Source organism: Phyllopteryx taeniolatus, chromosome 3, assembly GCF_024500385.1.
Source record: "Phyllopteryx taeniolatus isolate TA_2022b chromosome 3, UOR_Ptae_1.2, whole genome shotgun sequence".
NCBI classification, from domain to species: domain Eukaryota; kingdom Metazoa; phylum Chordata; class Actinopteri; order Syngnathiformes; family Syngnathidae; genus Phyllopteryx; species Phyllopteryx taeniolatus.
Genome location: NC_084504.1, coordinates 5890207 through 5917930, shown reverse-complemented (window position 1 = coordinate 5917930; position 27724 = coordinate 5890207). Strand labels below are relative to the sequence as shown.

Here is a 27724-nt window from a genome sequence, read left to right as displayed (position 1 = left end):
CAGCAAATATGCTGCATTGTGCTATGGATATTGTTTTTTTTAAATACACGAGAAGAAACCACGTGTGCAATAGCTTTTATCTTTTTATTTTCAGACAAGGCAAAGTACATTTTAGCATCAAGAGTACGTTTCTTTCTATTGACAAATATACAACACAAAGCACTCCACTGCCTAAGAATAATAGAACATATATAAATTTATAGAAGAGCCACACAATGAAATGTCCTTGAAGGCGAGCGAACAATATGTTGCGCCACTGTAATACATTCTAATAAAAGGTCCTGCTTGGCAGAATTGTCATTATGGTCCAAAATGGCTTCCTGGGTGGCACACAAATCCGATCTTCCTATTGAATCTAGTTAAACTAGCATTTATGTCTTTAGTCTGCCTCTATGTGCTATGAGGAAGAACTATAATATATATATATATATATATATAAATTGTCACTGGTCAAATGTTTCTTCTAACATCAGCAGACGACGGGTACTCTGCCTCCCTCTAGTGGCCGCCTCGAACAAAGACGGCTTGAGAAAAACCACACGAACACAAACGCTGTAACAACAACAAAATAATCCTGATGAAAGGACACAACAGCATTCTGTGTAGCTTCTATTCTATTTTTGGCTGGGTTAATTGAAAAGGCATGAATACCATACTAGCTTTGCAGCACTGAAAGGTTATTTTAAATGAGTGTCGAATAACACCAATCTTATTTTTGAGTTATTTGCCAGAACGCTTTATTACTGGTCAAGTCTCAGAAAGAAAGCAGATATAAAAATAATTTTACTTTAAATGGAAGTGAATGTAACCTTACGTTATAACAAATTACATTTCTGTTGCATTTTCTCCAATTACAAACTACAAATATATTTGGAGTGGCAGTAGTGGCACATCTAAAACTGTGGGAAAATACTTAAAAATGCAAAATAAGACTCAATTTAACCAATCAACATAACACTTGTGCCGGCAGCATTTACTGAACTGTTAATAAACCTTCCTTTCAGCCACTGGTTGTTTAAAAAAAACAGTCAGTATCTGCTCTGGAATTCTGATCTCAGCACGAGTTCAAGCAGACGATGGCAGTGATGAAAGGATCCAAATGTTCCCTTTGAGCATTGTAAGGAGCATCACAATTACCACTGACAGCCAATATAACAATGTAAAAAACATTGACACGTCCTGATCAAAATGTCAGCACAACAAAAGCTAAATGTCCAACAAAAACAAGCTGTTCGTGTTCATGCGGTTATTATAGAAAGTGTCAGTGACGCCACGCGTGGTGCTGCATTGACTTTTAGAGGTCCTCCTCAAACTAAAGATGGAAATCACATAACAGCACCTGGTCCTGCCAATTCATTCAGACTTTTTTTTTTTTTACGTGACAGAACATAACGCATGATGTGGTTAAGGTCGTGAAATGATAAATGGCATTGAAAAGACCGTTAAATATACTTACAGTAGATGTAACAGTTATGATCAACTATTGTTTAAATAAAAGAAACTCCCAGATATAGCTGAACGTAGCTCATATATATATAAAAAAAAAACTGTATAAATAAGAATCACAACCAAAAACCTCAAAAGAGGAGGTAAAAATACAGTAAGTGACACGATTGAGAGCAGTGCATAAAAAGAAAAGATGCACAATAAAATGTCAACACACAATTAAGGTATACAGATAATATTGTGAATAGGCGGAAATGTATAACAGACAAATACTGTTAAAAAAAACAGTGGGAATAGATTGAAAGGTTTGGATGGAAAGATGTACAGTACTTGAACCTAGAAGAAACGCTTGTGTAACGTGATTCACATATAGTATGGATGCACACAACTCATAGCCACATTCAAAAAAAGAATGAAACAAGTGTGCCTATTTTTTTCCTTTTTTTGCTCACTGAAAAGCATTTTGAGTCTCCCACAGAGCCTCCATGTGCCTCCCTCCACCACAAGCCGATACTGGCTGTGGACAGCTCTAGGCAGCCGCTTCCTCCAGCGCGGGGAGCAAGCCCTTCTCCGTTAGGTGAGCCTTTAGAGAATTGAAGATGTAGAGCTGCTGGTCTGCGCGAAGGGCCAGGAGCTGTTGGATAACCTTGCTGGGGTTGGGGCCCCTGAGGGGAACAGAAATCATGCCAATCATGCACGAGCCCTATGTGAAAGGACGTGCCAAACTCAGGCCAAAGCAATACAAGTATTACTTCTTACTACACATCTTGGTGCCAAGGAACTATATTGACGTGTGTTGAGGAGCTCTGTTTAGACAAAGGTAGTACTTTGGCGCCATCTTGTGGTATGGATAAGGCAAATAGAAACCTTTTTTGTGAGGGGACGAATCAATGATCACAGATTTCACTGTTTGCGGCAGTGCTCAGTCCCGATCCCCTGCAGCTAAGACTTTGTCAAGGCTTGTCATGACCATAGTTTGAAACAAATATTTTATAGTGTTTACCTGATGAAACTAGCAATGTAGACATTTACAAATGTGGCCATGAGGTACTGGCAGTCGAATCGGTCCATTATGCCACCGTGCCCTGGAATAGTGTTGGCAAAATCCTGGAAAATAAGACATTTATTGTGCTTTTCCTTGGCAAGCAAGTGTACAGAATTCGCATGTTCAATTTACTGTAAATGTCAGCAGAATACATGAACGTATTGCGATCCAAGCCCAAGGCCAGGCCGTGCTAACTTAGTAGAGTACCTTTATCTTAAAGGCCCTCTTAAAGCCGCTGGCAAAGAAACCACCAAAGGGTCCGACGATGGAGGCAAATGTGGACAGAGCGATGCTGTGGATCTGGAATGGGTAGAGACGAACTGTGGTCTGCAGACACAAGTGGTACATGATTAGATGGAAACAGTCAGCGATGCTACAACTTCAGAGACAATTAGTTTCGTGAAAGAAGCTCCAACATCAAATCTATTTCTCTCATTAGAATTTATAATAATGACATCCGCTGGAAAATCCGCTCAAGCCCCTAAAAATCCACTCTTGTCGATCATCTGCCACGATGTGTTGAAAGAATGATGCATAACTTTATCCAATTTATCCGCCATGGTCACAGTCTGCCACAAACATCTGCGGAGCTCCTCGGTCACAGCTGACAGACGCCTCGTTCCGCAGAAATTGTCGTCTCCGGGGAGAGTACGGCTCCGTGATCCATGGGATCGGCTACAGTAATGAACTCGATGTGCATATGTGCATACGCAGTAAGTCCAAATGGTGGTGGACGTAAACAAAGAAAGTAATGCAGCTTTGCCGCATTGCAGCTCTTATCAGAATAAAATATGGACGGTGTTATTCTTTGATTCAAAAGTCAAAATTATGATTCAGGATTTGTTTTTTTGAGTGGACTGGCAAGTGAATCCGAATCACCACTCAGTTGTTCGTAGCGCTAATAAAACATAAGACACTGTAAAAAACTTGTTTTATCAAGTTTCATTACTGTACGCTTTGTAGTGTTAAATGTTGGTGTGTTCGATGTGTGCCTTTAAAGTTTAAAGGTTCTCATTTTCTATTTGGGTGTTTCGGTGTTTGCCCTGTTCCCTTAACAGCTGAAAGAGCATCGGCGACTGGGGCTCTCCTTGCCTGACGGCATTGCAGCACCTTTTAATTCTGCCTTTTTTTTTTTTTTTTTTTTTTTAAGAACTCCACTTGGGCAGCAGCGTATCTGAAGATAGCTCAGAAGTCAAATTTTGGCTTGCAACACAAAGCAATAAAAAAATTGAAGACTTGTAACTCGAAAAACTCTAAGTCAGGACACTAATAAATAAAAAGGTACCACTTAATTTGTACAGAACACAAAGATGATTATGTTTGTGGCAAAACTTGCTCCTCAAAGTCTGAGGGTTTGGTGTTTGAGACTCTCTCCAACACAACCATCTTTATTTTGGTATTTCAAATGTTGTGGACTTACCCATCCAGTGATAGACTCCAGGATGCTGGGAAGGGTGTAGTCCTGAAGCTGGAAAAGTTCAGGCGGCTCGCAGTCCACCTGGAAACTGTTGGAATCGTTGTTGAACTCTACCGGACATACAAAGTAGCGGTAGCCTGCCATCACGTAGGAGAGCTGTGAGGAAAATCAAGGCTTCAAATTACTTCCCAATCAATCAACTGATCTGATGACAGACAAATGTCCTGACTTTTGACAATGAGGTGGCTGGACTTATCATAATAACAAAAAGCTATAAATAGTGAAGCCAGGTTCCCGCCATGCTATAAAATAGTTTTTTTTAACAGCAGCCACTCTCACACAATTTCTTTTGTGGCATCCTCAGCGACGATAGCTTTCAACAAAAAGGATCATTGACAGTGAGCCGAGAGTGTCAAACTTCAAATTCTGGCCATGTTGCACCTCTGACATTACGACAGAAGCCTGCAAATTCCCGGGTTGACTTTAAACTAAATGTCCCACATCGGTAACTTACACACAGGGCAGCAAGTCGTGAAAATGACAGCTTAGATTGCCAGTGCAAATGGGCCAAGGCGAGTGAGGATGATGGCAGCTATTACGAAAACACCGTGACATCACAACAATGCACACAGTGTCACCCACGAATGAATTTAACAAAGAAAAGGAAAATAATGGAGGACATCCAGCATTTGGTGCTCTTTCATCTTCTAGCGGTTTACAATTATAATTTTGTATTCAATAACACGAAGACAAGCTTTATGAAAAATGCACACTGCGTGCTATTCCAACTCCTTTTCTGTTGTTGTATTACGACAATTGTCTCTCAACCAATAAACAGGTTGCAGTGTCCCTAAACTCCACCTAAGGTACCATACCACTCCTGCTGGTATCCCAAATCAAAAGTGCCCAAAAATGTATGATATGGATCAGATATTTTGGTAACCTGAACCAAAGCTTTCTGGGAAAAAACTGTGCTTTCTCAATAGGAATTACTGATAATAATGGATGCTACGTGTCAGGTTTCAAACAGAGACACAGAGTTAGACAATTATTTCCAGTTGTCTACAAAGGCTAAAAAAAATACAAAAATATAAAATCACCATGATGCCAAACAAAATGGTAGCGAAGAATCCACCGATGAATCCCTCCCATGTCTTCTTTGGCGACAGCTGTAGAGGATACAGTAAATGTGTGTAGAATAGCTTATGAATACATATGTAACATTGCTTGTTTCGCATAAAACACGAAAGAAGAGATTTGCAAAGTGCGCTCAGTCGACCAACCTTAATGAGGGGGGTGCGGCCGAAGAAGAAACCAAACATGTAGGCCATAATATCATTACAGATCACACAGGAAATCGGCACGATAAACCTATCGACAAAGGAATGACGAGAATAAAACTTATGTTTCAAATTTGTTCCAAGTCAACCTTTTGACTTGGAACAAAGTCAAAAGGACAAAGCGAGCGTGTCAGACTGATTCTAAAGCTACAATTCAAAACATCTTCAAGGCGTTACATTTTCTGCTAGTACAACTCAACTTGTACAGTGCAGTGGAGGAGGACTGTATACATACCAAATCATTCCTTCAAACAGGTTGTGAATGATGAGGTGAGACTGAGTCACCACAATCAGCAAAGTCACATGAGTCCACCCAAACTGATGGAAAAAGACAAATGAAGAGGTTTGCGACATACTCATTACTTTGCATGAACAGTACAGTGATATGGGTGCAAATGGCCTAAAAAAAGTGCTTCAATGTAACGGACAATCGCCTATATCAGACAACCCGCTGCCCCTATTAGTCCGTTCTATTGAGGTTCCACTGTAGTTATTTTTGCATCCAACTGTAATGCTCGTCAAAATGTTGTACATACACGATGATTTGAGCAACACCAGACATGCAAACACCAAAGGTATGAAAAAGGTGACCAAAAAAAAAAAAAAAATCATTGTAGGGAGGGTCTGGGGGGGGGATCTCTCGAGCCCCCGCAGAGAATTTTTTTGATTTTAACATAAATTAAGCAATCTGGAAGACTCTGAAGAGTACAATAAGGCAAAATAAACACATTTTCTTCACGCAGAAAAACATTTACATTTGTTGATGTACAAATTTATGATTTAAATTAAATTTGCCTCATTTCTTTGCTTTTTTTGTTTTGGCCTCCAACTAGAGCCAGGCCCATCCCCACCTGCACCCGATGCCTGCTTCAAGCTGTGCCACATGAAAAGCATCTTCCTCTTTAAGCACTCTCATTCTGGAAGAGAATTGACTAAAATCGTTGTCTGTTTCACTTCATTATTCACTATTACCAACTTCAAAGGCTAATCCCAAATGCATCCTCCAGGAAAACATTAAGTACATTATTTTTCAGTTTTTATTGCCCATTTCTGAAGTTAGTTCATTCTGTGTTGTGACATAATCCCTAACATCGCTCCATCAATTAATACATTTAACATTAACATCCGTAAACTAATTGGATAATTGTAGGCGCGTTTCCTAATTAATACAAGATGTACTAGCGGATCAACTCTTGTCGCCGATGTTACGTGTGCTTCGCGGTTCCGCAACTAGGGCCACGACCCGCAGCACCTCAACGCGAAAATACAAAAGACCAGTGCAACAAATACGACACTGGCTGATCTGATGAACAAAAATGTTGCTTGAACGTAAGAGAAGCAATGGAGGGTGTCCGCTCCAGAGGTGGGTAGAGTACCCAAATATTGTACTCAAGTAAGTACTGTTACTCGACAATAATGTGACTCAAGTAAAAGTAAAATGGAGTCCTCCAAAAAATTACTTAAGAGTAAAAACTGCACAGTGAAATAATTATTACTCAAATACTGAGTTAATAACACAAACAATAAAAAATAACAAAAACATTTGCAATTTACTGCACAGTGTTTTCTCAAGTTATAAGTGAGCTGAAATATCCACGTTTGGGCAGACATTGCCAGACTACAATAAATGAACGCTGTTGTTTTTGTTCGTCTCAATGAACACAGGTGGAATGGTAGATGACTGGTTAGAGCGTCAGCCTCACAGTTCTGAGGACCGGGGTTCAATCCCCCGTCCCGCCTGTGTGGAGTTTGCATGTTCTCCCCTTGCCTGCGTGGGTTTTCTCTGGGTACTCCGTTTTCCTCCCATATCCCAAAAACATGCATGGTCGGTTAATTGAAGACTCTAAATTGCCCGCAGGTGTGAATGTGAGTGCGAATGGTTGTTTGTTTGTATGTGCCCTGCGATTGGATGGCAACCAGTTCAGGGTGTACCCCACCTCCTGGCTCCAGCACGCCCACGGCCCTAGTGAGGAGAAGCGGCTCAGAAAATGGATGGATGAATGGATCAATGTAAAAACGAGGCGCGCGCCGTTGCCTTCATGGTAACGACGACGATGTGGAAGTTGAAGTCGTAGTCTCACGCACGAAATAGTTGATGAATAAGCAGTAATTGATAAATAAAATTAGCGAGCGACATTTAGATCATTGTACCGGAGTACACGTACCGTTACTTCTTAGCAGCGGAAGTGTTTTTTCTGGTCTCGTCAACTCATGTGACGTATCCAAAGCAGGTCCCGAGCACACAGGCGGAACCTCAGACCAATGCACTCGCATATGACTCCGCCGCGGAGTAATATTCAGAAATTACATGTGTGTGTGGATGGTGGATGTGTGGAATGGATCTAGCTGCCAGCATTCAAGGAGTACAAAACAGCCTATGAATTCAGCGACGGCAACACCCCCATGAAAAACTCATCAGATCTATACGATTCACGTAAATGGTCTGTTCTGAGTTCAAAATGGCGAATTTCGCCGAAAGGCGACTGCTTTGCATGTATGCAAGACATGAAACACGCTGTTAATTCAAAACTGATATGAACTATCCATCCATCCATCCATTTTCTGAGCCGCTTCTCCTCACTAGGGTCGCGGGCGTGCTGGAGCCTACCCCAGCTAACATCAGGCAGGAGGCGGGGTACACCCTGAACAGGTTGCCAGCCAATCGCAGGGCACATACAAACAAACAACCATTCGTACTCACAGTCACACCTACGGGCAATTTAGAGTCTCCAATTAATGCATGTTTTTGGGATGTGGGAGGAAACCGGAGTGCCCGGAGAAAACCCACGCAGGCACGGGGAGAACATGCAAACTCCACACAGGCGGGACCGGGGATTGAACCCGGGTCCTCAGAACTGTGAGGCTGACGCTCTAACCAGTCATCCACCGTGCCGCCTGATATGAACTAAAAGTAGGAAATTATGTTGCTTGATTTGGGGTTTGTTTGTTTTTCCTAAAAACCTTCAGTCAACCATAAATTTACAGTAGACCAGTTTCTCAACATCTTGACTAAGAATGTCTAATTCTGTCTAAACAAACCAAGGACAGACAAGAGCAAGAAATGATCATTCTGATCCCGAAGCAAATTAAAAACACTAATAAATAAATAAAAATAATATATTAAAAAACACGCACGAGGACAACACTTAAAATAAATTGCCAGAGAGGAGGAGCTAGAAGCTCCACATCAACAACCTAAAGAAATGCTGGAAATGACTGAATGGCTGTTGAGTACATGCATGGTGTCTGGTTTGTTTTCAATTGAGATGACAGGCTGTCCATGATTTCTGGGACAACCACTTCCCCACGCCTCCAGAAACCGATTCCCTCTTGCAGCCCTCATTAATAACCCAGCATCCCTAAGGGTGAAGGGCTAAGAAGAAGCCGGATGCTACTTACCATGTAGAATTGAAGGCGGTAGTGCTTCTTCACCAAACTCAGCACAAACATGCAGAAACCTAAAGTGTGAACATGGTCATCAATGCAATGCCCATTAGAGGCAGATTAATTAAGTCAGAATACAGGTCATCTTTAGACAAACTGACTAATTTGAGTTTGACCTTAGCTAAAATCCAATGGTGATATGCAGCAGAGTGTCCCAAGGTTGCTCCATTCTATTAATAGTTTAAGGACTGAAGAGAAGGTGTCCTTGTACAGCAGCATTATATTGGAAATACAAATCACTTGTCTCTTATCAGCTCTTATTAAAAATTTGCCAGCTTCTATGGTTCTTTTTTTCCCCTGAGCCTGAAATCCTCCATGGATGAAGAGAAAAGACTTTCCAGTTGATCTAATACAAGGGTCTATTTTGGACATTCTTTCAAATGGGAATCCATGCGTGGCACCCTCAGAGTACACCCTTGACAACTCAAAGCCACTTTCTGATAACAGTACAGTATTTTATGAGAATAAATTATAGCATGGTAAATTACAGTAAGAAAACTATACACATGTCTGCTAACCCATTCGAAACTGGGCAGCCCCACAATACTATAGTATCAGGTCGGTACGCTTGAGAAATCTTGGTGGTTGCACTCCACTAACGCGACATTGAAATGGATTAGACGGATCGCCAATAAGTATTGGAAATGAAGATGTGTGTCAAGTGTTGTACCTGTGAGGTAGAGGGCAAAGGAGATAAAGCGATGGTATTTGCTGAGGATGCGAAGAGGTTCTTCCCTTTGCACCAGTGTGAAGAAGTAATCTGTGACGGTCTCACCGTAGAAGAAGTAATTGACGCAGAGCAGGAAGTACCTGTCGGAAAGAGCAGTGATACACTAATCGCACAAGCTTTATGACAGCAGCATGCTTTCAGTATCCCGACAGAAAGAAACTGCAAAGCATCATGCCCAATGGGAAGACACTGAATTCTGAGCAGAGATTCAGGAAGGAAAGTTTTAGTCATTAGAAATCCTTCACCAGTTAGCTGCAGACTAACTAATCTGCAAGTAAGGAGTTTCCATTTTTCATGGCACGACAGGGGATGGTTATGATATCTACTAGCAGACTAAGAACTAACAAGGAATACAGATCTGAACTCCTAAAGTACAGTATGTCATTGCCAGGTTTCCCACATATACCTTTATTTGTGGAGGGGCGTAGATTTTGGCTTTTGCTGCGCGGAAATTGTGGCGCGATGTGCTCCTTTTGTGTGTCCTTCGCATATGATACTTGAAAATACAGTCCCTCAAATGACTGAAGTATCAAAAGGATCAATATTTAATTTTGGGAATCGATATTCTGGTATCAGAGCAATTGACATTGGAGACAGTATCGAGCCTTCACCACGGCAGTGACGCTGCTCCAGCCGGCGTAAAGGTGTCTCGTCACAGCATACTCGGTGATGTTTTTGTTTGCATTTGTGTGTATTTTTGCTTGGAAACGCCACCATGTTGTGCAAAGCCTACATACGGTCTTCAGAACCTTTTGAGTTTGGGTGACACAGCGAAGATTATAACGGATAGCGAACCAAAGCTGCAGCGCAGAGCACGCCGAGTCTCCCCCCCCCCCCATATATAACCCAACTTCGTTGACTCCTTTGTCCACAATTGTACAGTTTAAAAGTTATATAAATGATCTTTGTGAAACAAATAAGGGTATATATGCAACTGTGAGGTCTCATGTCCACTAAATATAAGACAGCGTCAGCCCCGCGTCCCACTTCATACTGCCACGGGACTCATACTGTAAACCCACAAGTTAATTTGAAAAAGTTCCAAAATAAGTATTTGCTTAATTTAAGTACAGCATTTTTGAAAAGTAAAAAAAAATAAATACATTAATACATTTTAAAAAAACAATACATGAATACATACAAACCCATGCATGCCTTTTGTATGCTTTGCTTTCATCCGAACATGTATCCATTATGTCTTTTGAAATTATATAAAAGAAATGGAGTCACTGATGGTGTAGTGGTCCACTCGCCTGCAGGCAGCGTGGGTTCAGTTCCCACTCAGTGACGGTGTGAATGTGAGTGTGAAGGGTTCTCCGTGTCTATATGTGCCCTGCGACTGACTGGAGACCAGTTCAGGGTGTAGTGCGCCTTTCGCCCGAAGTCAGCTGGGATAGGCTCCAGCACCGTGCAACCCTAACCAGGATAAGTGGTGTTGAAAATGGATGGATGGATAAAAGAAAGGACCTGTTAAGTCAGCCACTGCTTGGTGCAGACAAGCTTCATATTCACACTAAAATATTTTGCAGATATGACTCGAGTCACTGTCAATCATTATTATATACAAAGCTACGGTATGCCAATTACGGAAGATTACACATCATGCATGGTCCAGTGCTACCAATGGAAACGTTTGTGTAGAGCCCTGTATGTGCTTGATTTTATATTATTAATTTCTTTGCAATTATGTATTTATTTATTTAGGCGTTTGTATTTTTATTTAAATATGTAAATTTATTATAAGATCATTGGTAAGTGTTCGTTTAAGTTCAACAACACCATCCGCCCGATACCCACCATCACAAATAGATTCCGGTCCTGTGGGTAACACTGCACTGCATCTGTCCTTTACTTGTTGATTCACTTAAAATCTACAACTACTCTCAATATTTAAAACAGTTCAGATAACAAACCTCAGCAAATCTGCAACAAAATAGAAAAAATATGAAACAATATGATAAGAAAAAAAGGTTTCATATACAACTCTAATTCCAATTAAGTTGGGACGTTGTGTTAAACACAAATAAAAACAGAATACAATGATTTGCAAATCATGTTCAACCTGCATTTAATTGAATACACTACAAAGACAAGATATTTAATGATCAAACTGATCAACTTTATTGTTTTTAGCAAATAATCATTAACTTAGAATTTTATGGCTGCAACACGTTCCAAAAATGCTGGGACAGGGTCATGTTTACATGTTACATCACCTTTTCTTTTAACAACATTCAATAAACGTTTGGGAACAGAGGACTTGCTTGATGTACAGCTTCAGCTGTTCAACAGTCCAGGGTCGCCATTGTCGTATTTTACGCTTCATAATGAGCTACACATTTTCAATGGGAGACAGGTCTGGACTGCAGGCAGGCTAGTCTAGTACCCACACTCTCTTACTACGAAGCCACACTGTTGTAACAAGTGCAGAATGTGGTTTGCCATTGTCTTGCTGAAATAAGCAGGGGTGTCCATGAAAAAGACGTTGCTTGGATGGCAGCATGTTTCTCCAAAACCTGTATGTACCTTTCAGCATTAATGGTGCCTTCACAGATGTTAAGTTACCCATGCCATTGGCACTAACACAGCCCCATACCATCACAGATGCCGGCTTTTGAACTTTGCGTCCATAACAGTCTGGATGGTTCTTTTCCTTTTTGGCCCGGAGGACACGACGTCCACAATTTCCAAAAACAATTTGAAATGTGGACTCATCGGACCACAGAACACATTTCCACTTTGTATCAGTACATCTTAGATGAGCTCGGGCCCAGAGAAGCTGGCGGCGTTTCTGGGTGTTGTTGATAAATGGCTTTTGCTTTGCATAGTAGAGTTTCAAGTTGCACTTACGGATGTAGCGCCGAACTGTATTTACTGACATTGGTTTTCTGAAGTGTTCCTGAGCCCATGTGGTGATGTCCTTTACACATAGATGTCTGTTTTTGATGCAGTGCCGCCTGAGGGATCGAAGGTCACGCGCATTCAATGTTGGCTTTCGGCCTTACCGCTTACATGCAGTGATTTCTCCAGATTCTCTGAACCTTTTGATGATATTATGGACCGTAGATGATGAAATCCCTAAATTCCTTGCAATTGTACGTTGAGAAACATTGTCCTTAAACTGTTCGACTATTTTCTCACGCACTTGTTCACAAAGAGGTGAACCTCGCCCCATCTTTGCTTGTGAATGACTGAGCAATTCAGGGAAGCTCCTTTTATACCCAATCATGGCACCCACCTGTTCCCAATTAGCCTGTTCACCTGTGGGATGTTCCAAACAGGTGTTTGATGAGCATTCCTCTTTTTTGCCACCTGTCCCAGCTTGTTTGGAACATGTTGCAGCCATAAAATTCTAAGTTAATGATTATTTGCTAGAAATAATCGAATTTATCAGTTTGAACATTAAATATCTTGTCTTTGTCGTATATCCAATTAAATATAGGTTGAACATGATTTGCAAATCATTGTATTCTGTTTTTATTTATGTTTAACACAATGTCCCAACTTCTTTGGAATTGGGGTTGTACATGATGCAAAACATGTGATTTTGTTCTGTATGTGTAAGATCTCACCAACTCAGTGTCCTGAACCATGGCAGATGATACGAGTGGTAAACGCTGTAACCAATGGTGATGATTTCTTGGAAGCATTTTATCTGAACACACAGGACCTATACAAGGAAACAGCCAATTACAAGGGAGGCACATGGTGACATATATTAATGAAGCATTAGAAATTATTTGATTCGAAGTAGAAAATCACATAAGCATTAAATCGGAATTGGGCACTGAACCTACAGTGTAAAAAAATCCAGCCATAGTCATCTGTAAATACAAACTCCGATTCAAATGAATATGGGAAATTGTGTAAATCCTAAATAAAAACAGACTACAGTGATTTTTGTGAATCCTTTTCAACCTTTACATTCAATTGAATACACTACAACGACAAGATATTAAAATGTTCAGAGTGATGAACTTAAGCTTTTGTGAAAATATTCTCTCATTTTGAATTCATATTAGTTGAAAAGGAATAGCAAATCATTTATTCAGTTTTTATTGACATTTTACACAATGTCCACTGAATTTGGGGTTTGCATGATAAAGAGTGCAGACCTCCGCCAAGGCTGAACTGTTTGCAGTGGTGTAAAAATAATCAGAATCAGAATCATCATTTGCCAAGTATGTCCAAAAAACACACAAGGAATTTGTTTCCGGTAGTTGGAGCCGCTCTAGTACGACAACAGACAGTCAATTGATTGAGAACACTTTTGAGACATAAAGACATTGACAAAAAACAGTCACTGAGCAGTAAAGGGTTGCTAGTTATCTGGTAATGCCGGTACATTTTTTGTTGTTGGGACAATTGTGCAAAAAGATGCCCTTTAGCACTTAGAGCGGTTTGAAAGACTAATATTGCAATAGTCCGGTGCAATGACCATTGTGCAAAGGGCGCCGAGACTTCAAGCGAGTAGTGCGATAATCTGGGACATTGTTGATTGCACAAATGTTGCAGATACTCCTCAATCAGTGTGCAAATGGAGCAGATGCTCCTCTGGCATGAGTGGCCAGTATTGGTCAACAACAGATATGCAAATAGTGCAGCGTGGCGAGACTACTACATTGAATGCACGAGTAATGTATAATTGGCCCGACAGAAATGTGACAACAAACTCAAGGCAAAAAATTGCCAACATGTTGTAATGGAATTGTAGGTTAGGTGTTTAAGAAGTTGATGGCAAGAGGGAAGAAGCTGTTGGAATGTCTGCTAGTTCTAGTTTGGATGGCTCTGCTAGTAATAATAATCACAGAGCGCATGATTATTTTAAATCAGTCCATTTGTTAGCAGGTTACTTTATAGACACTATAGAGTAATCTGCTAACTACCAGAATAGGCAGTGCCAGATGAATATCTGTAGCCACACCTTTATCCAGATCCTAACAATCCATCCATTATCCTCACAAGGGTGGCGGGAGTGACAGAACCTATCCCAGCTATCTTCGGGCAGGAGGTGGGTACACCCTGAACTGGTTGCCAGCCAATCACAGAGCACATATAAACAAACAACCATTCACACTCACATTCACACCTACGGGCAATTTAGAGTCTTCAATTAACCTACCATGCAGTACGGTTTCATGCCGAGAAACAGTACCACAGATGCATTATTTGCGTTGAGGATGTTGATGGAAAAGTACAGAGAAGGTCAGAAGGCGCTACATTGTGTCTTTGTAGATCTAGAGAAAGCCTATGACAGAGTACCCAGAGGAACTGTGGTACTGCATGCGGAAGTCTGGAGTGGAGTATGTTAGAATAATACAGGACATGTACGAGGGCAGCAGAACAGTGGTGAGGTGTGCTGTAGGTGTGACAGAGGAATTTAAGGTGGAGGCGGGACTGCATCAGGGATCAGCCCTGAGCCCCTTCCTGTTTGCAGTGGTGATGGATACAGGCTGACAGATGAGGTTAGACTGGAATCCCCGTGGACCATGATGTTTGCAGATGACATTGTTATCTGCAGTGAAAGCAGGGAGCAGGTGGAGGAACAGTTAGAAAGATGGAGGCATGCACTGGAAAGCAGAGCAATGAAGATTAGCCAAAGTAAGACAGAATATATGTGCATGGATGAGAGGGGTGGTGGGGGAAGAGTGAGGCTACAGGGAGAAGAGCTAGCAAGGGTGGAGGACTTTAAATACTTGGGGTCAACCGTCCAGAGCAATGGTGAGTGTGGTCAGGAAGTGAAGAAACGGGTCCAAGCAGGTTGGAACGGGTGGAGGAAGGTGTCAGGTGTGTTATGTGACAGAAGAGTCTCTGCTAGGATGAAGGGCAAAGTTTATAAAACAGTGGTGAGTCCAGCCATGATGTACGGATTAGAGACAGTGGCACTGAAGAGACAACAGGAAGCAGAGCTGGAGGTGGCGGAAATGAAGATGTTGAGGTTCGCTCTTGGAGTGACCAGATTGGATAAAATTAAAAATTAGCTCTTCAGAGGGACAGCCAAGGTTCGACGTTTTGGAGACAAAGTTAGAGAGAGCAGACTTCGATGGTTTGGACACCTCCAGAGGAGAAATAGTAAGTATATTGGTGGAAGGACGATGAGGATGGAGCTGCCAGATGAGAGAGCTAGAGGAAGACCAAAGAGAAGGTTGATGGATGTCGTGAGGGAAGACATGAGGGAAGTTGGTGTTGGAGAGGAGGATGCAGGAGATAGGCTTACATGGAAAAGGATGACGCGCTGTGGCAACCCCTAAAGGGACAAGCCAAAAGGAAAAGAAGAAGAATTAACCTACCATGTATGTTTTTGGGATGTGGGACGAAACCGGAGTACCCAGACAAAAACCCATTCAGGCGGGGCTGGGATTCCTAACCAAAATTCTAAATTCTAAAAATCTCTCATTTGTTTTTGTGCTATACCGTTATCTGCATCTGTATACCGTTTCCTTATGTGATGCAGAAAAGTTTATTAAAACAACAAAGACAATGGTGGCCAAAGACTTTTGCACAACACTATATAGCTTTCATGATGATGTTACCATGCCACTTGCTGCCGGCCGTACTTACAATCATCATAAGCACCATGGGGCCAAGGTAGATGATGAGGAAGAAGAAGGAAATCATAGCAAGTGTAAGGATCCCTCGAACCCACCAGTTCTTCCATCTGAAGGAGATGAAAACATTAACATTTTGCTTCTTGAAATAAGAACAGATAAGACGAAAATCTTCCCAACGTAGATCAGGCTTGCAGCATAGTTTCAGTCAACAAAAGTGCAGGGTTGTGTTTTTCTCAACGAATGTCCAGGACAGCCACAAATCTTTTTATTGCAATGACTAGTCAGTTATCCAAATACATCAAAGAGTACAGAAAACACATTTCTTAATTTCAGGTTTTTTTTTTTTTTTTTTTTGAAGGATTCCATCTCAGAATAAAACAGACTTTAAATACATAATTTATAATTTACCACCTAGGTTACTGGATTAGAGCTACATCAGCGGAAAGAAGGGTACTGCTGCAGCAACAGGCACATATTTATATGTTTTCATGCCCAGTTTTGAAAAAAAAATTAAATGCACCTTGAGGAGAGTCCGGACAGGGCTTTATTTAAAACCTCTGGTGTGTCATCAGGTGGCACTGGCACCTCGGGGATCCCTGAGTCCATTTTGGGGGTGCTGTCTGACCCGCCATCTTTTTCCGACCTCAGCTCACTGTCTGAACCCTAAAATGAAAACACACACAGAAGCAATTAAATTGTGACATACATGCCTGATCTACCTCAAAATTCATATTATTGTTTTACTAAGTTGTGAGTTGAATGGCAAATGCAAGGTAGCTGAATTGCCACAATAATGAAGCATAAAACTCATCCAGTTTAAGAGAGTTGAACTTCTATTTTCAGACAGTATCAATCAGTTCCAACTTCAGCTCAGAGAACTGACAGCAGAATTCTCCATGCTGGTCGTCCAAGTTATTTCCTGTATTTTTTCACGTCAAGGTGCCTCTTTCAGCGTAGCCAGTGTGGGAAAATGAACAAATGACATTGCTTTGAGAAAAGGCTATCTTGGTTTTGAAGGCACTGATGTTTGTATACATTTGATGCACAAACTGATCTTTCCCTTGTAGCTTCATGTTCAGTTCATTCATGTGTGTCTATGTCCACAGCAAAAGCTAAATCACAAAGCCAATCTGTGTCACTCACCTCAGGAAAATCGTCAGCTTTCTCAAGTAGTGCCAAAAATGAGATAATCTCCTGTTTGAGCTCCCACACTCGATGGCACACTTTCCCCAAACTTTACCAGTGACATTTAAGCGGTAAAGCAAGTCCTGGTGATCAGCATCAGTTTCTTCAGGAAACGTAATGAACTGACAATGCCTAAGTCCCCTCACACGAATAAAGCTTTACAACTGGCTTTACTACACTACAGTGCTTCCTGGTGGATTATGCAGGGTAGAAAAATTACCTCCTGCTCAGAATTGTCCTCTTTCACCCTTTCTTGGATATTTTGTAGTACCCCGATGTTTTTTCCAGTCAGATTTGGCGATCCATCTGTGGTAATGTTGGCGAGCGTACTCCAAGGTAGCTGGTGCCTCTTGATGACCTACGACACACTGTCATACAAACCCTCTCCATGCGTTTTTCCCGTCAGGGATTCTGCGTTTTCCCCTTCATGCATTCCATGGTCATCTCAAAATTGTCATTAATCCCTCTGATAAAAATTAAAAGCTGAGCGGTATCCTCCTTTATGTTATTACTTTCGTCCCGTGCCAAGGAATACAATGTAAATGACTCTGTTTTTTTTGTTTAGCGTGTTAGCTAAGTCTTCATCAATTAGCTCAACACGGCGAGTCACTGTCCTTCGTGATAAGATAATGTTTTCAGATTTGTTCTTGCTCTCAGGACTTGCTGTCTCTGTCATGCATCATTTCAGAAACTCCGCTTGGGATAGAGGCTTCGTTAGTTTGAATGCCAGCAAAAAATAACCTTTGTGACTGAATCTTGGATGGCAGTTTGTCAGATAAAGGTGTTTTGCTGAGACTGCAAGCTGGATTTTAACCGCTGAGCCGTAGCCATCGGTTCCTGCGTTGGTTGGTTGTTAGCATAATTAGCATGCTTGGTAGAAAAGTGACGGCGGATGTTGTATTCCTTTAAAACCGCAATGGTTTCTTGGCAAATAAGACAAAGCCTTTGACCGGACTTCAATGGAAAACGTATTTAGAAGTCCATTTTCTATTAAACACTCAGCACTCACTGTCGACTTTTCTTTTCTTTGACGCACTCATGGTTGAAGATGGGTTCAGAGCAGTAGCAGAGTAAAAACAGAACAGTCAAAGTCAAGTCAATGTATCACTGTCCCTACTGCGCCACCTGTTGGAATCACTGTGCAAGGACAAGGTCAAATGAATGTACTCATGATTTTGATATGATTTGATTCTACACCAAACTTTGGTGGGGCGGATTGAAATGGAAAAATGGGGCGGATGTGGCCCGAGGGCCGTAGTTTGCACCCCTATGCTCAAGCGTCTGTAGGTCTAGGTAGCTTGTGAATCACTAAGGATTAATGTTGTCTGTGCCATTAGAGTACTGCATATATTTTCTTTTGCCTTTGGAAAAGAAAATGGAACTAGTATTTCTTGGAACTGCATCAATGACCTATATAGCAAGCAGCTCACTAGAGGAATGCCTTCTAAACTCACTGATAATTGTGCTTCAGTTGAACAATCATGTGAGAAACACAGTAACAGAAAAAAGTAACTGTTCACACTGTGACTGACCCCGCTACTGCCGGTGACCAAATTAGGAGTTGCGTCATCACAACAGAGCAGATGGTCCACTGAAAGTATGCTGTGCAACTGGCAACAAAAAAGGCAGGACTCAGCTAGCTAATGTCACGATGCAAAGAACACCCATTTAAAATATTGTTTTACAAGAAATCCTGCTAGAATAATAAATTCTCAGTTTGAAAATTCATAGAATTTCCTTTACACCATTATAATACATCCTCTTAATATGGAGAAAGACATGCATGTAACCATTCTACAGCTGGTGGTTCCCATGGATACAATATCCGTGTTTCAGAATGCTTGAGTTAAAAATAGCCCACTGTCTCACATAAACACACCTCCATCCTCCCAAGTACTTATTCCTGTTAGCAGTGAACTTGGCACTCCTCTGTTTTTAGGATGTCAAATGTATTCCCCAAGATTAAAAAAAGAGCACTTTCTTTTGACTGATGCCATATGATATGATAAGATGATAAGATGATATATCAATATACTGTAGGCCCTTCACAAATAAAACAAATAGGAAATGAGGCTTGTGATTTAGTTTTCAAATGAGAGTTCATAAGACAAAAATATGTCAACTGTTCTGAAATGAAAATACGACACATAATAATAAAATAAGACAATCCATAAAATACAAAGATTAGCTTACGTCAGTTAGATATTTTATTGAAATTCAAACTAATTCCCAGGAAACTGTGAACAACGATTCCGATGAGAATAAGATACATATAATACTTAACACGACACTGTCATAGTACTCATATATTCATTATCTCTAAATTCCCTTAAAAATGTAGCAGCATGGTTTCAACATCAGTAATGGCATTTGTTTTGACTTACGCCGCACTAAATATGAGCAAGGTGGATCAATGTCACACTAGTGTTTATTGAAATATCATCAGCTCACATATTTGAAATATGCAAAGACTAGAAATTGTCTCCTCAACAAGATGTCACAAAGGTGAGGTGTCAAAGAAAGGAATGAGTGGCATCACAGCATTTATCAATCTGAAAATATCATGTAAATACTGTATGCCCCCCTATGGGATGTGAGTAGCATCACTAATGACATCAGAGCAATCTGATTGGACTGGAAGCCTCAGAGTTGAATGTCCAAAAGTCATATATATCAGAATTTCATCAAAATACCAGGGAAAAATTTATTTGCACAAAAATCTACAGATACCAGCGCCAATACTGTACATCTCTACTCAAACTCGTAAAAATGTTCGTATACTACAACGCCAATACCACTTTAGCAGCTGACTTATACTACTCTGCCCTCCCTGAGCGTGCCGTGTACAGTTTGGCAGAGAGCAAACAGTTTTTCAAAAAGGGCCCACGTGTGCTCGCTTCAACCTCCATATTGACACTCCCAGTTGAAGTGTACTGTAAAACTAACAAAAAAATAGAGACTCACACATTGAATATTTAACAAAACACCTAGCTTTGTCTTACAAATGTCTGCTGGCCTAAAGCTAATACGTAATGTGAAACACCATATACGGGAATTAGAAATTTGCAAAGATGTTGCGGTATAAACTTTGAAAGATTGAATATTCAAACACAAATGGCACAACAACGTCAAGATCAATACTCACATGCATATACTATTTCTACTCTGTGAAAAACTTTATAATACTGCAGCTTAGCCGCAATTGTTATTTTGTGTTTTTTCATCAAATACACATGAGTACACTACACTGCACCCATTATCTCTGTCATGTTGTAATGTTGATTTGACCTGACTGATTAGAATACATGACCTGACATGAGAATATTTTTGAAGATACTAAGTATACAAGTGTATACAGTAAATGAACAAGTCATTTAAATAGACAAATTGCTACATCTTGTGATCGGATTGGTGAGCGTTTATAATTTTTTTAAACTCGCTGATAGGTGATCGGCCCCAAAACTCCTGATCTTGTAAAGCCTATACAATAGTCTCTAGAGTTAAAAGTTAATTGCTCTTAAAAAGGATGTAATTGAATTATTATGCTCTAATATCATTATATCAGTGGGACGAAAAAACAATGATACTATCGTTTCTCGTAATAGTTTCTGGGAAAATGTATTGTCCTAAAAATTTGCTATCATGACAGGCCTATTGCTATGACTGCAGGTGCTAACCTATATAAATTCACTTCCAGAAAGATTATCTAAATATCCATATTTTAAAATGATGTCGTTACCACGGGGACAGTCATTGCAGTATATCATGTAATAGGATAACAATAATTCTGTATACTGTCTAATTGCACAACATAAGCATTACTCTATAACTGTAATCATTAATAAAGGCCTCGCTATTTGTCATTATAAAGTATTTATTGCATCAACCTTGTAATGGCGGATGGAGTTGCAGCAAAATGTCTTCTCTAGCATGCCATTTTTGCATTTCTTTTTTTCCACTTTTGCTCCTTAAATGATGCAAATTTCCCAAACACCACACACACTGCGTGACGGCCTCAGCGGTATAGAAAAGATGGCTGGCTAGATGGGTGGAGGGGACCTAACTATTTGTAGACAAGACATTAAAAACTCAATTTACCATAATATGTCCCCAAGAATGTTAAAATGTTGCTTAAAACATTGCTTGTAAAATTAGGTTTTATGATGGCGACAGTCTGTCTCTGAAACAAATTATTTCTACTTCCATTATTTCCGATGTGAAAAATGTCATGCAGCTCTCCAGAATTTACCATGTTTGACGTCGTAAGTTCAAATGTATTTTCATAATTTTGATTTTTTTTTTTTAAGAAGGACCAATATTTCAGAACTGGCAAGCGTTTGGCCCATGGGAAGAAGAAAAAAAACTGCAAAACAAATATTTGACATTCCAGCGAAAGTAAACGTGTGAACAAATGGTAATTTGTTTTTTGGGATAGTTTTGTAACTCACCGTGAGTTCCTGATGCATTTGACACTTTTGCAAAGGCTTTTAACTGAATCACGGTGCCCACATCCATCACTGCACCACGCCCCCTCCAGCACCTAACCCCAATTTGACAACAACAAAACATATTTCCTTCCTGTGTACATGAACAATAGTTGCATTACGACGCTGCGCGTCCGCAGCAGCCAAACTACGGTTGCCAGGCAAATCCTATCGGCCCCCTTCTCAAGCGGCGCACCGTGGACGTAAAATTCAAAACGCACTCAAGAAATGATCATTTCTACCTTTACAAATAGGCATGTGCTTAACTGGCGAACAGTGAGTGACACATGTAGAATAGACCGTGCATAGTTTCACCGTGCGCTCCAATTTTCGCATGACTTTCTGTACTAACGCGAGCCCAGTGCTAAATGAATTAGGACTATCGGAAAGCTAGGTGGCTAACTAGTGTTAGCATCACATTGCTGAAACGGCAGAGCGGGTCCAAGCTAACGTTACCTTGTCTTCGGACGGCTGATGTTGTAACGTCGCCTCGGTGTCCGCAGCTCCACGGTGCCTTAGCTCTGTCATCTTCGCTAGCCACGGCCGAAAGACAACAGCGAAGGTCCTGCGGTTCCGTGACACTACGATAGCCTCTGCCTGCAATTCTACACGGTTTTAGTTTACATTCAAACCCCGCCGAGTTAAGAGGAAGTGCAATTGGAACATAACTTCCGCTTTTCAAAATAAATCTCCCCACTTTTTCCCTAAGTGCCCCCCTATGTGTGCAGCAAAAAGTGGCCCAAAATTTTTTCGGCAAAAATGAAATAATAATGTATGCTAGGCAACACAGTATTTGAGTGTTTATCACGTCTTCCTCATAGTTCTAAAGTTGAGAGTTTGAATCTCGGCTCGGCCTTCTTGTGTGAAGCTTTTCATTATCCATCCATCCATTTTCTGAGCCGCTTCTCCTCACTAGGGTCGAGGGCGTGCTGGAGCCTATCGCAGCTGTCATCGGGCCGGAGGGGGCGTACACCCTGAACTGGTTGCCAGCCAATCGCAGGGCACATACAAACAAACAACCATTCGCACTCACATTCACACCTGCGGGCAATTTAGAGTCTCCAATTAATGCATGTTTTTAGGATGTGGGAGGAAACCGGAGTGCCCGGAGAAAACCCACGCAGGCACGGGGAGAACATACAAACTCCTCACAGGCGGGACCGGGGATTGAACCCGGGTCCTCAGAACTGTGAGGCTGACGCTCTAACCAGTCGGCCCCCGTGCCGCCCTTTTCATTATTATTATTATTATTATTATTATTATTATTATTATTATTATTATTATTATTATTATTATTATTATTATTATAAATGGGGTCCACTGTCATTTTAATTTTTACCACCAAGTGGCAGCAAGAGTTCACTGAGTGCTGTAAACTTGAGCTTTTGTGTTGGCGCGTTCTCATTCGTGCGTCAGCATTGAGTATAGTTATAAATACTTAATTGCTCGTTCAAACCGAAATGAGCGGGAGCGGGTTCGAAGCTGCACATTCGAACGGTTCGATATTATCTGACATCCCACAGCATTGCTTGTTGAGCACTTCCCATGGGGGTGGGTGACATCGATTCGTTGTTATTGCAAAAATTCATAACTTGAATAGATTGCGCAGTGAACTTGTAAATTGTCTTTCTAAAGAAAAGCATTTTTGAGTGAGTTATTTACTAAATTGTACACAATATTGCCCCAAACTATCACCTGTTTAATTTAACATGTAATACAAATGTACAAATGTTTTGAAAGTTTTATTATAACTTTTCCCCCCATCCAGTCAATCTTTTCAATATCTACAGTACTCAATGATTACGACTGCAGTGGCTATAACTGTGGCACCTCATCCTCACTGCAGTGTGACGCGTCGGACATTGTGCAGTGTACAGCCTGCATACACATACTGCAGTCGTCTGTGCGTCCCACACTAGTAATATCTTACTTCGGACAAAGGATTACACAAAAAAAACAGTACATTTTTGGCATGGGCTCTTTAGTCGCTCCTCCAGTTCTGCAGGGCTGTGGGACATCTGCAATGCAGAAGTCTATATATAGCAATGGAGGTAGAGGGCGAGAGCTAGGGAGACAGACAGACAGAAGGATGGAGGGATGTTGGGGGAGATATGAGAGATGACACCTAAATAGAATAATTAGCCCTGCATTTAAAAATTAACAATTTGCATTTTTTAAGTACATTTGGAATGCTGTGAAATTTGATTGAAGAATGTTCCACGAACAGGCGCCCCAAACGTCCACTTTGTATACACCACAAGGTCACTTGTGACACTGGTCAATAAGAAGTCACCTAAAACAATAGCATGTAATCAATGTTAAGGGTGGCTTATTATTAAATGGTCCTGTCTGGCATGTATAGTATTGGTATCCCAAAGAGTCTCAAGAGAGCAGTGGAGGAGGAGAGTGAGTCGATTACATATGCATCCCCACAGCAACAAATCTGCTGACTGCAGCACACAAACGGCACCGCCAGATCAAGGGCGCTGCTTCAGCAAGCAACGCACGATGTGCCCACGCCACGGCATTGATCGGACTCCTGAATTTGCAATAAATCTGCTCTCTGGCACTGTCCGTGTCAGTCTCCTCGTTTCACGGGGCCCTTACTGAGTCATTACTCTTCATGTATCACGCAAGAAAGATGGAGCATTCATCATACTGACATAGGAAGACCTAAATACTCTCTCGAAACAGATCAAACGCTCATGGTCTATGTTCCTAACCTATTCTAAAATTAACAAATGACATGTTTACTTTAATGTGTGAATTATTATCATGAAATAATAATAATTAAAACAAAAAGATGTATAGTTATGCCAAAAATGTCTGCCAGTGCTAACTTGGGCCACATGCTCCCTGTTCATGCAGAAGTCCTGTTTTGTTGTTGTTGTTTTCCATTTACACGTATTCTTGCATCCAACTTTCTGACACACCCACTGCACATAAACTGTGAATGAATTTCGATACACTTCCACTTGACACTTTTTTTTTTTCATTGACAGCAGAGGCTGTCTGGAAATATTGGAACTTTTGAATATCATTGAAAGCAGTGAAAAGGATGAAGCACAGTTGAAATTTGAAAATGCCTTCTGTAGCAGGTAGTTTGTGGTCGGGACGTGCAGACCACTCCAACTACACTTACACTTTGAACGTGAGCTTGTGTTTTATTCTCTATGAAATAAATACAGTAAAAGTAATTTGCTAAGCATTACAGTGGCTCAAATAAGTATTTAACATGTCACCATTTTTCTCATTAAATATATTTCCAAAGGTGCTATTGACATGAAGATTTCACCAGATGTTGGGAACAACCCAAGTAATCCATCTATACAAAGAAAGTAGAGCAAATAAGCTCAGAAATTAAGTTGTGTGTAATAATGTGAAAAGACACAGGGAAAAGGTATTGAACACGCCAACTGGTATTTATTTAATACTTTGTACAAAAGCTTTTGTTTGCAATGACAGCTTCAAGACGCCTCCCGTATGAAGAAACTAGTCTCTGGCGTGATTTTGGCCCATTCCTCCACAAAAGCAATCTTCAAATCTTCAAGGTTCTGTGGGCTTCTTTTATGGTCCTTGAGTTTCAGTTCTTTCCATAGAGTTTCGATTGGATTCAAGTCAGGTGATTGGCTGAGCCGTTCTAGCAGCTTTATTTTTTTTCTTTGAAACAATTGAGAGTTTCCTTGGCAGTATGTTTTGCATCATTATCCTGCTAAAATGTCCACCCTCGTTTCATTTTCATCATCCTCATAGATGGCAGCAGATTTTTGTCAAGAATGTCTCGGTACATTTGCCCATTCATCCTTCCTTCAATAATGTGAACTTTACCAGTACCATTTTCTGAAAAGCAGCCCCACACCATCATGTTCCCACCTCCGAACTTCACTGTTGATATAGTGTTTTTAGGGTGATGTGCAGTGCCGTTTCTCCTCCAAACATGGTGTACATTATGGCATCCAAACAGTTACATTTTTCTCTCATCCGACCAGACGATATTCTCCCAGAATTGAACTGGCTTGTCCAAATGTTGTTCAGCAAACTTTAAATTAGCTTTGACGATCTTTTTATCAGCAATGTGATCTTGTGTGGTGAGCGTGCATTCAGGCCATGGCGGTGGAGTACATTTCTCACTGTTTTCCTTCTTACAACAGTGCCTACTAATTCCAGTTCTTTTTGAAGCTCTCCACAGGTGGTCCTTGGCTCTTGGACAACTCTTCTGATTATTCTTTGCACTCCTCTGTCGCAAATCTTGCGAGGATCCCCTGATCGAGCTAAATTTATGGTGATATGATTGGCTTTCCACTTACGAATTATGGCCCCAACCATGCTCACTGGACCATTCAGAAGCTTAGATAAACTTAGATTATTGATAGTTTTTAGGTGTTGTCTTGGCTTTCCATTCCTTTTTGCACCTCCCTTTCTTCATGTGTTCAATAGTTTTTCGCTGTGCCATTTCACAGTTTTACACAAAACTTAATTTCTGATCTTATTTGGTCTACTTTCTCTGCATGTATGGATTACTTGGGTTGTTCTCAACATCTGGTGAAATTTTCAGGTCAATAGCACCTTTGGAAGTATATTTAGTGAGAAAAATGTTGATGTGTTCAATACAGTATTTCAGCCGGTGTATGTGCTTATGACTGAATGCATGTTTGGAGGTCCATCATCATTAAAAGGGAGTGTGCCTACCATACTGCAGATAAAGCCTCAACCTTTTTGCACCATGTACCGGTTTCACATGAACAGTTTTGTGGGGTCTGCATGTTTTTATGTGGTAAAAACCAAGTTTTATTTTGGTGCATGTGAGTGTGGTGACCGATCCCTGCCATCTCTTCTTCTTTTCCTTTCGGCTTGTCCCTTTAGGGGTCGCCACAGCGCGTCATCCTTTTCCATGTTTCTATAGGTTTGCAACTCAGCAGTCATCGCTATAGATGCAATTTTACTAATAGGCAATTTTTATCATTAATAATTGGTGGGTTTGATTTATTTTAATATTTTAATAAACGTAAAGCCCTTTGTGTTGCATTTTTTTTTTTTTTTTTATGAAAAGTGCTGACAAATAAGGTTTGATTGCCCATACCGCCAGAAGCACCAAAATCTGGTTTGATGCCCATGCCATCACAGTGCTTGACTGGCCAGCCAACTCGCCGGATCTAAACCCCATTAAGAATCTATGGGGTATTATCAAGAGGAAAATGAGAGGCACCAGACCTAAAAACAAAGAAGAAATGACAGCAAGCATCAAGGAAATCTGGTCTTCCATAAGTCCCAGGCAATGCCACAGGTTGATTGCCTCAGTGCCACAGTGAATCAAGGCACTGATTAAAGGAAAGGGATTCCCAACCAAGTATTGAAGATGAACATATTGTTTTGAAAGTACCATATTTTGATTGATTTAATGTGATCCTAATTTCTCTCTTTTTTTTCTACAAAGACTGAGAAGTAAATGGTGATTTCTTCACAGTATTCTAATTTTTGGAATTCCCGATTTTGTGGGTTTTATGATCTGGAAGCCCAAATTATGTAAAAATAAACAAATAAAAACTTGAAATTGTCTAAATTGTGAGCCCTGAATCTATAATCTATGAAAGTAGAATTTTTTGAATGGAATTTAAAAAAGTAAAAAGTATTTCTCTGGAATAGCTTAATCCAGGAAGGTAGGGGAGGAAGGGTAGTGGTGAGCGTGGATGGGGCTCTTTTAAAGGGGGAATTGGTTGAGGAGTGTGTATGTGTTGTTGTTTTTTCAGATTTCGACGGAGAATTTTTGAATCCATCAGAACTTCAACCGTGGTTGACTTTACCTATCTGTTTTTTTTTTATGTCCAGTGTCATCATCTGCAGAGTTTGCAAAAAATAATGAACCAATTTTGAGAAAGTTAGGAAGGAATTGAAAGTACACGTATCTGTTTTCAAGTGTAGGAACTGGGAGTAAAAGTGCTATTTGATCATTTTTATGCTGCTTAATTTTTTATCTTCGGACCTGCCTAAAAACTTAAAATAACAAATTTTGCAAAGCTATATATCTTTGTATGTGTTGATCTCAGCTCAATAGATGTTCATAGCAGAAGAGAAAGTCATAGTA

The 27724-nt window shown here is 40.6% G+C and overlaps 1 protein-coding gene across 1 annotated transcript; it reads right to left on the bottom strand.

Annotated features, from left to right (window-relative positions):
- Positions 1-65: 65 nt before the first annotated feature.
- On the bottom strand, positions 66-22521 carry cds2 (CDP-diacylglycerol synthase (phosphatidate cytidylyltransferase) 2). Its single transcript, XM_061766623.1, has 13 exons — positions 22099-22521; positions 16494-16636; positions 15984-16080; positions 12995-13092; positions 9363-9502; positions 8648-8706; positions 5484-5566; positions 5192-5279; positions 5009-5077; positions 3912-4064; positions 2699-2818; positions 2450-2553; positions 66-2111 (listed from the first exon to the last, which is right to left on the bottom strand). Exons 1-13 carry the CDS (start codon positions 22168-22170, stop codon positions 1976-1978), a joined length of 1362 nt encoding a protein of 453 aa, XP_061622607.1. The 5' UTR covers positions 22171-22521; the 3' UTR covers positions 66-1975.
- Positions 22522-27724: the final 5203 nt, after the last annotated feature.

Excerpts from the sequence above, each read along its gene's own strand:
- cds2 (XM_061766623.1), bottom strand. The coding sequence starts at position 22,170 with ATGACAGAGCTAAGGCACCGTGGAGCTGCGGACACCGAGGCGACGTTA. Across the intron at positions 16,081-16,493 it reads CTGTCCGGACTCTCCTCAAG|ATGGAAGAACTGGTGGGTTC; the intron begins GTGCATTTAATT and ends CATCTCCTTCAG. Across the intron at positions 4,065-5,008 it reads CCATTTTGTTTGGCATCATG|CTCTCCTACGTGATGGCAGG; the intron begins GTGATTTTATAT and ends TTTTCCTCACAG.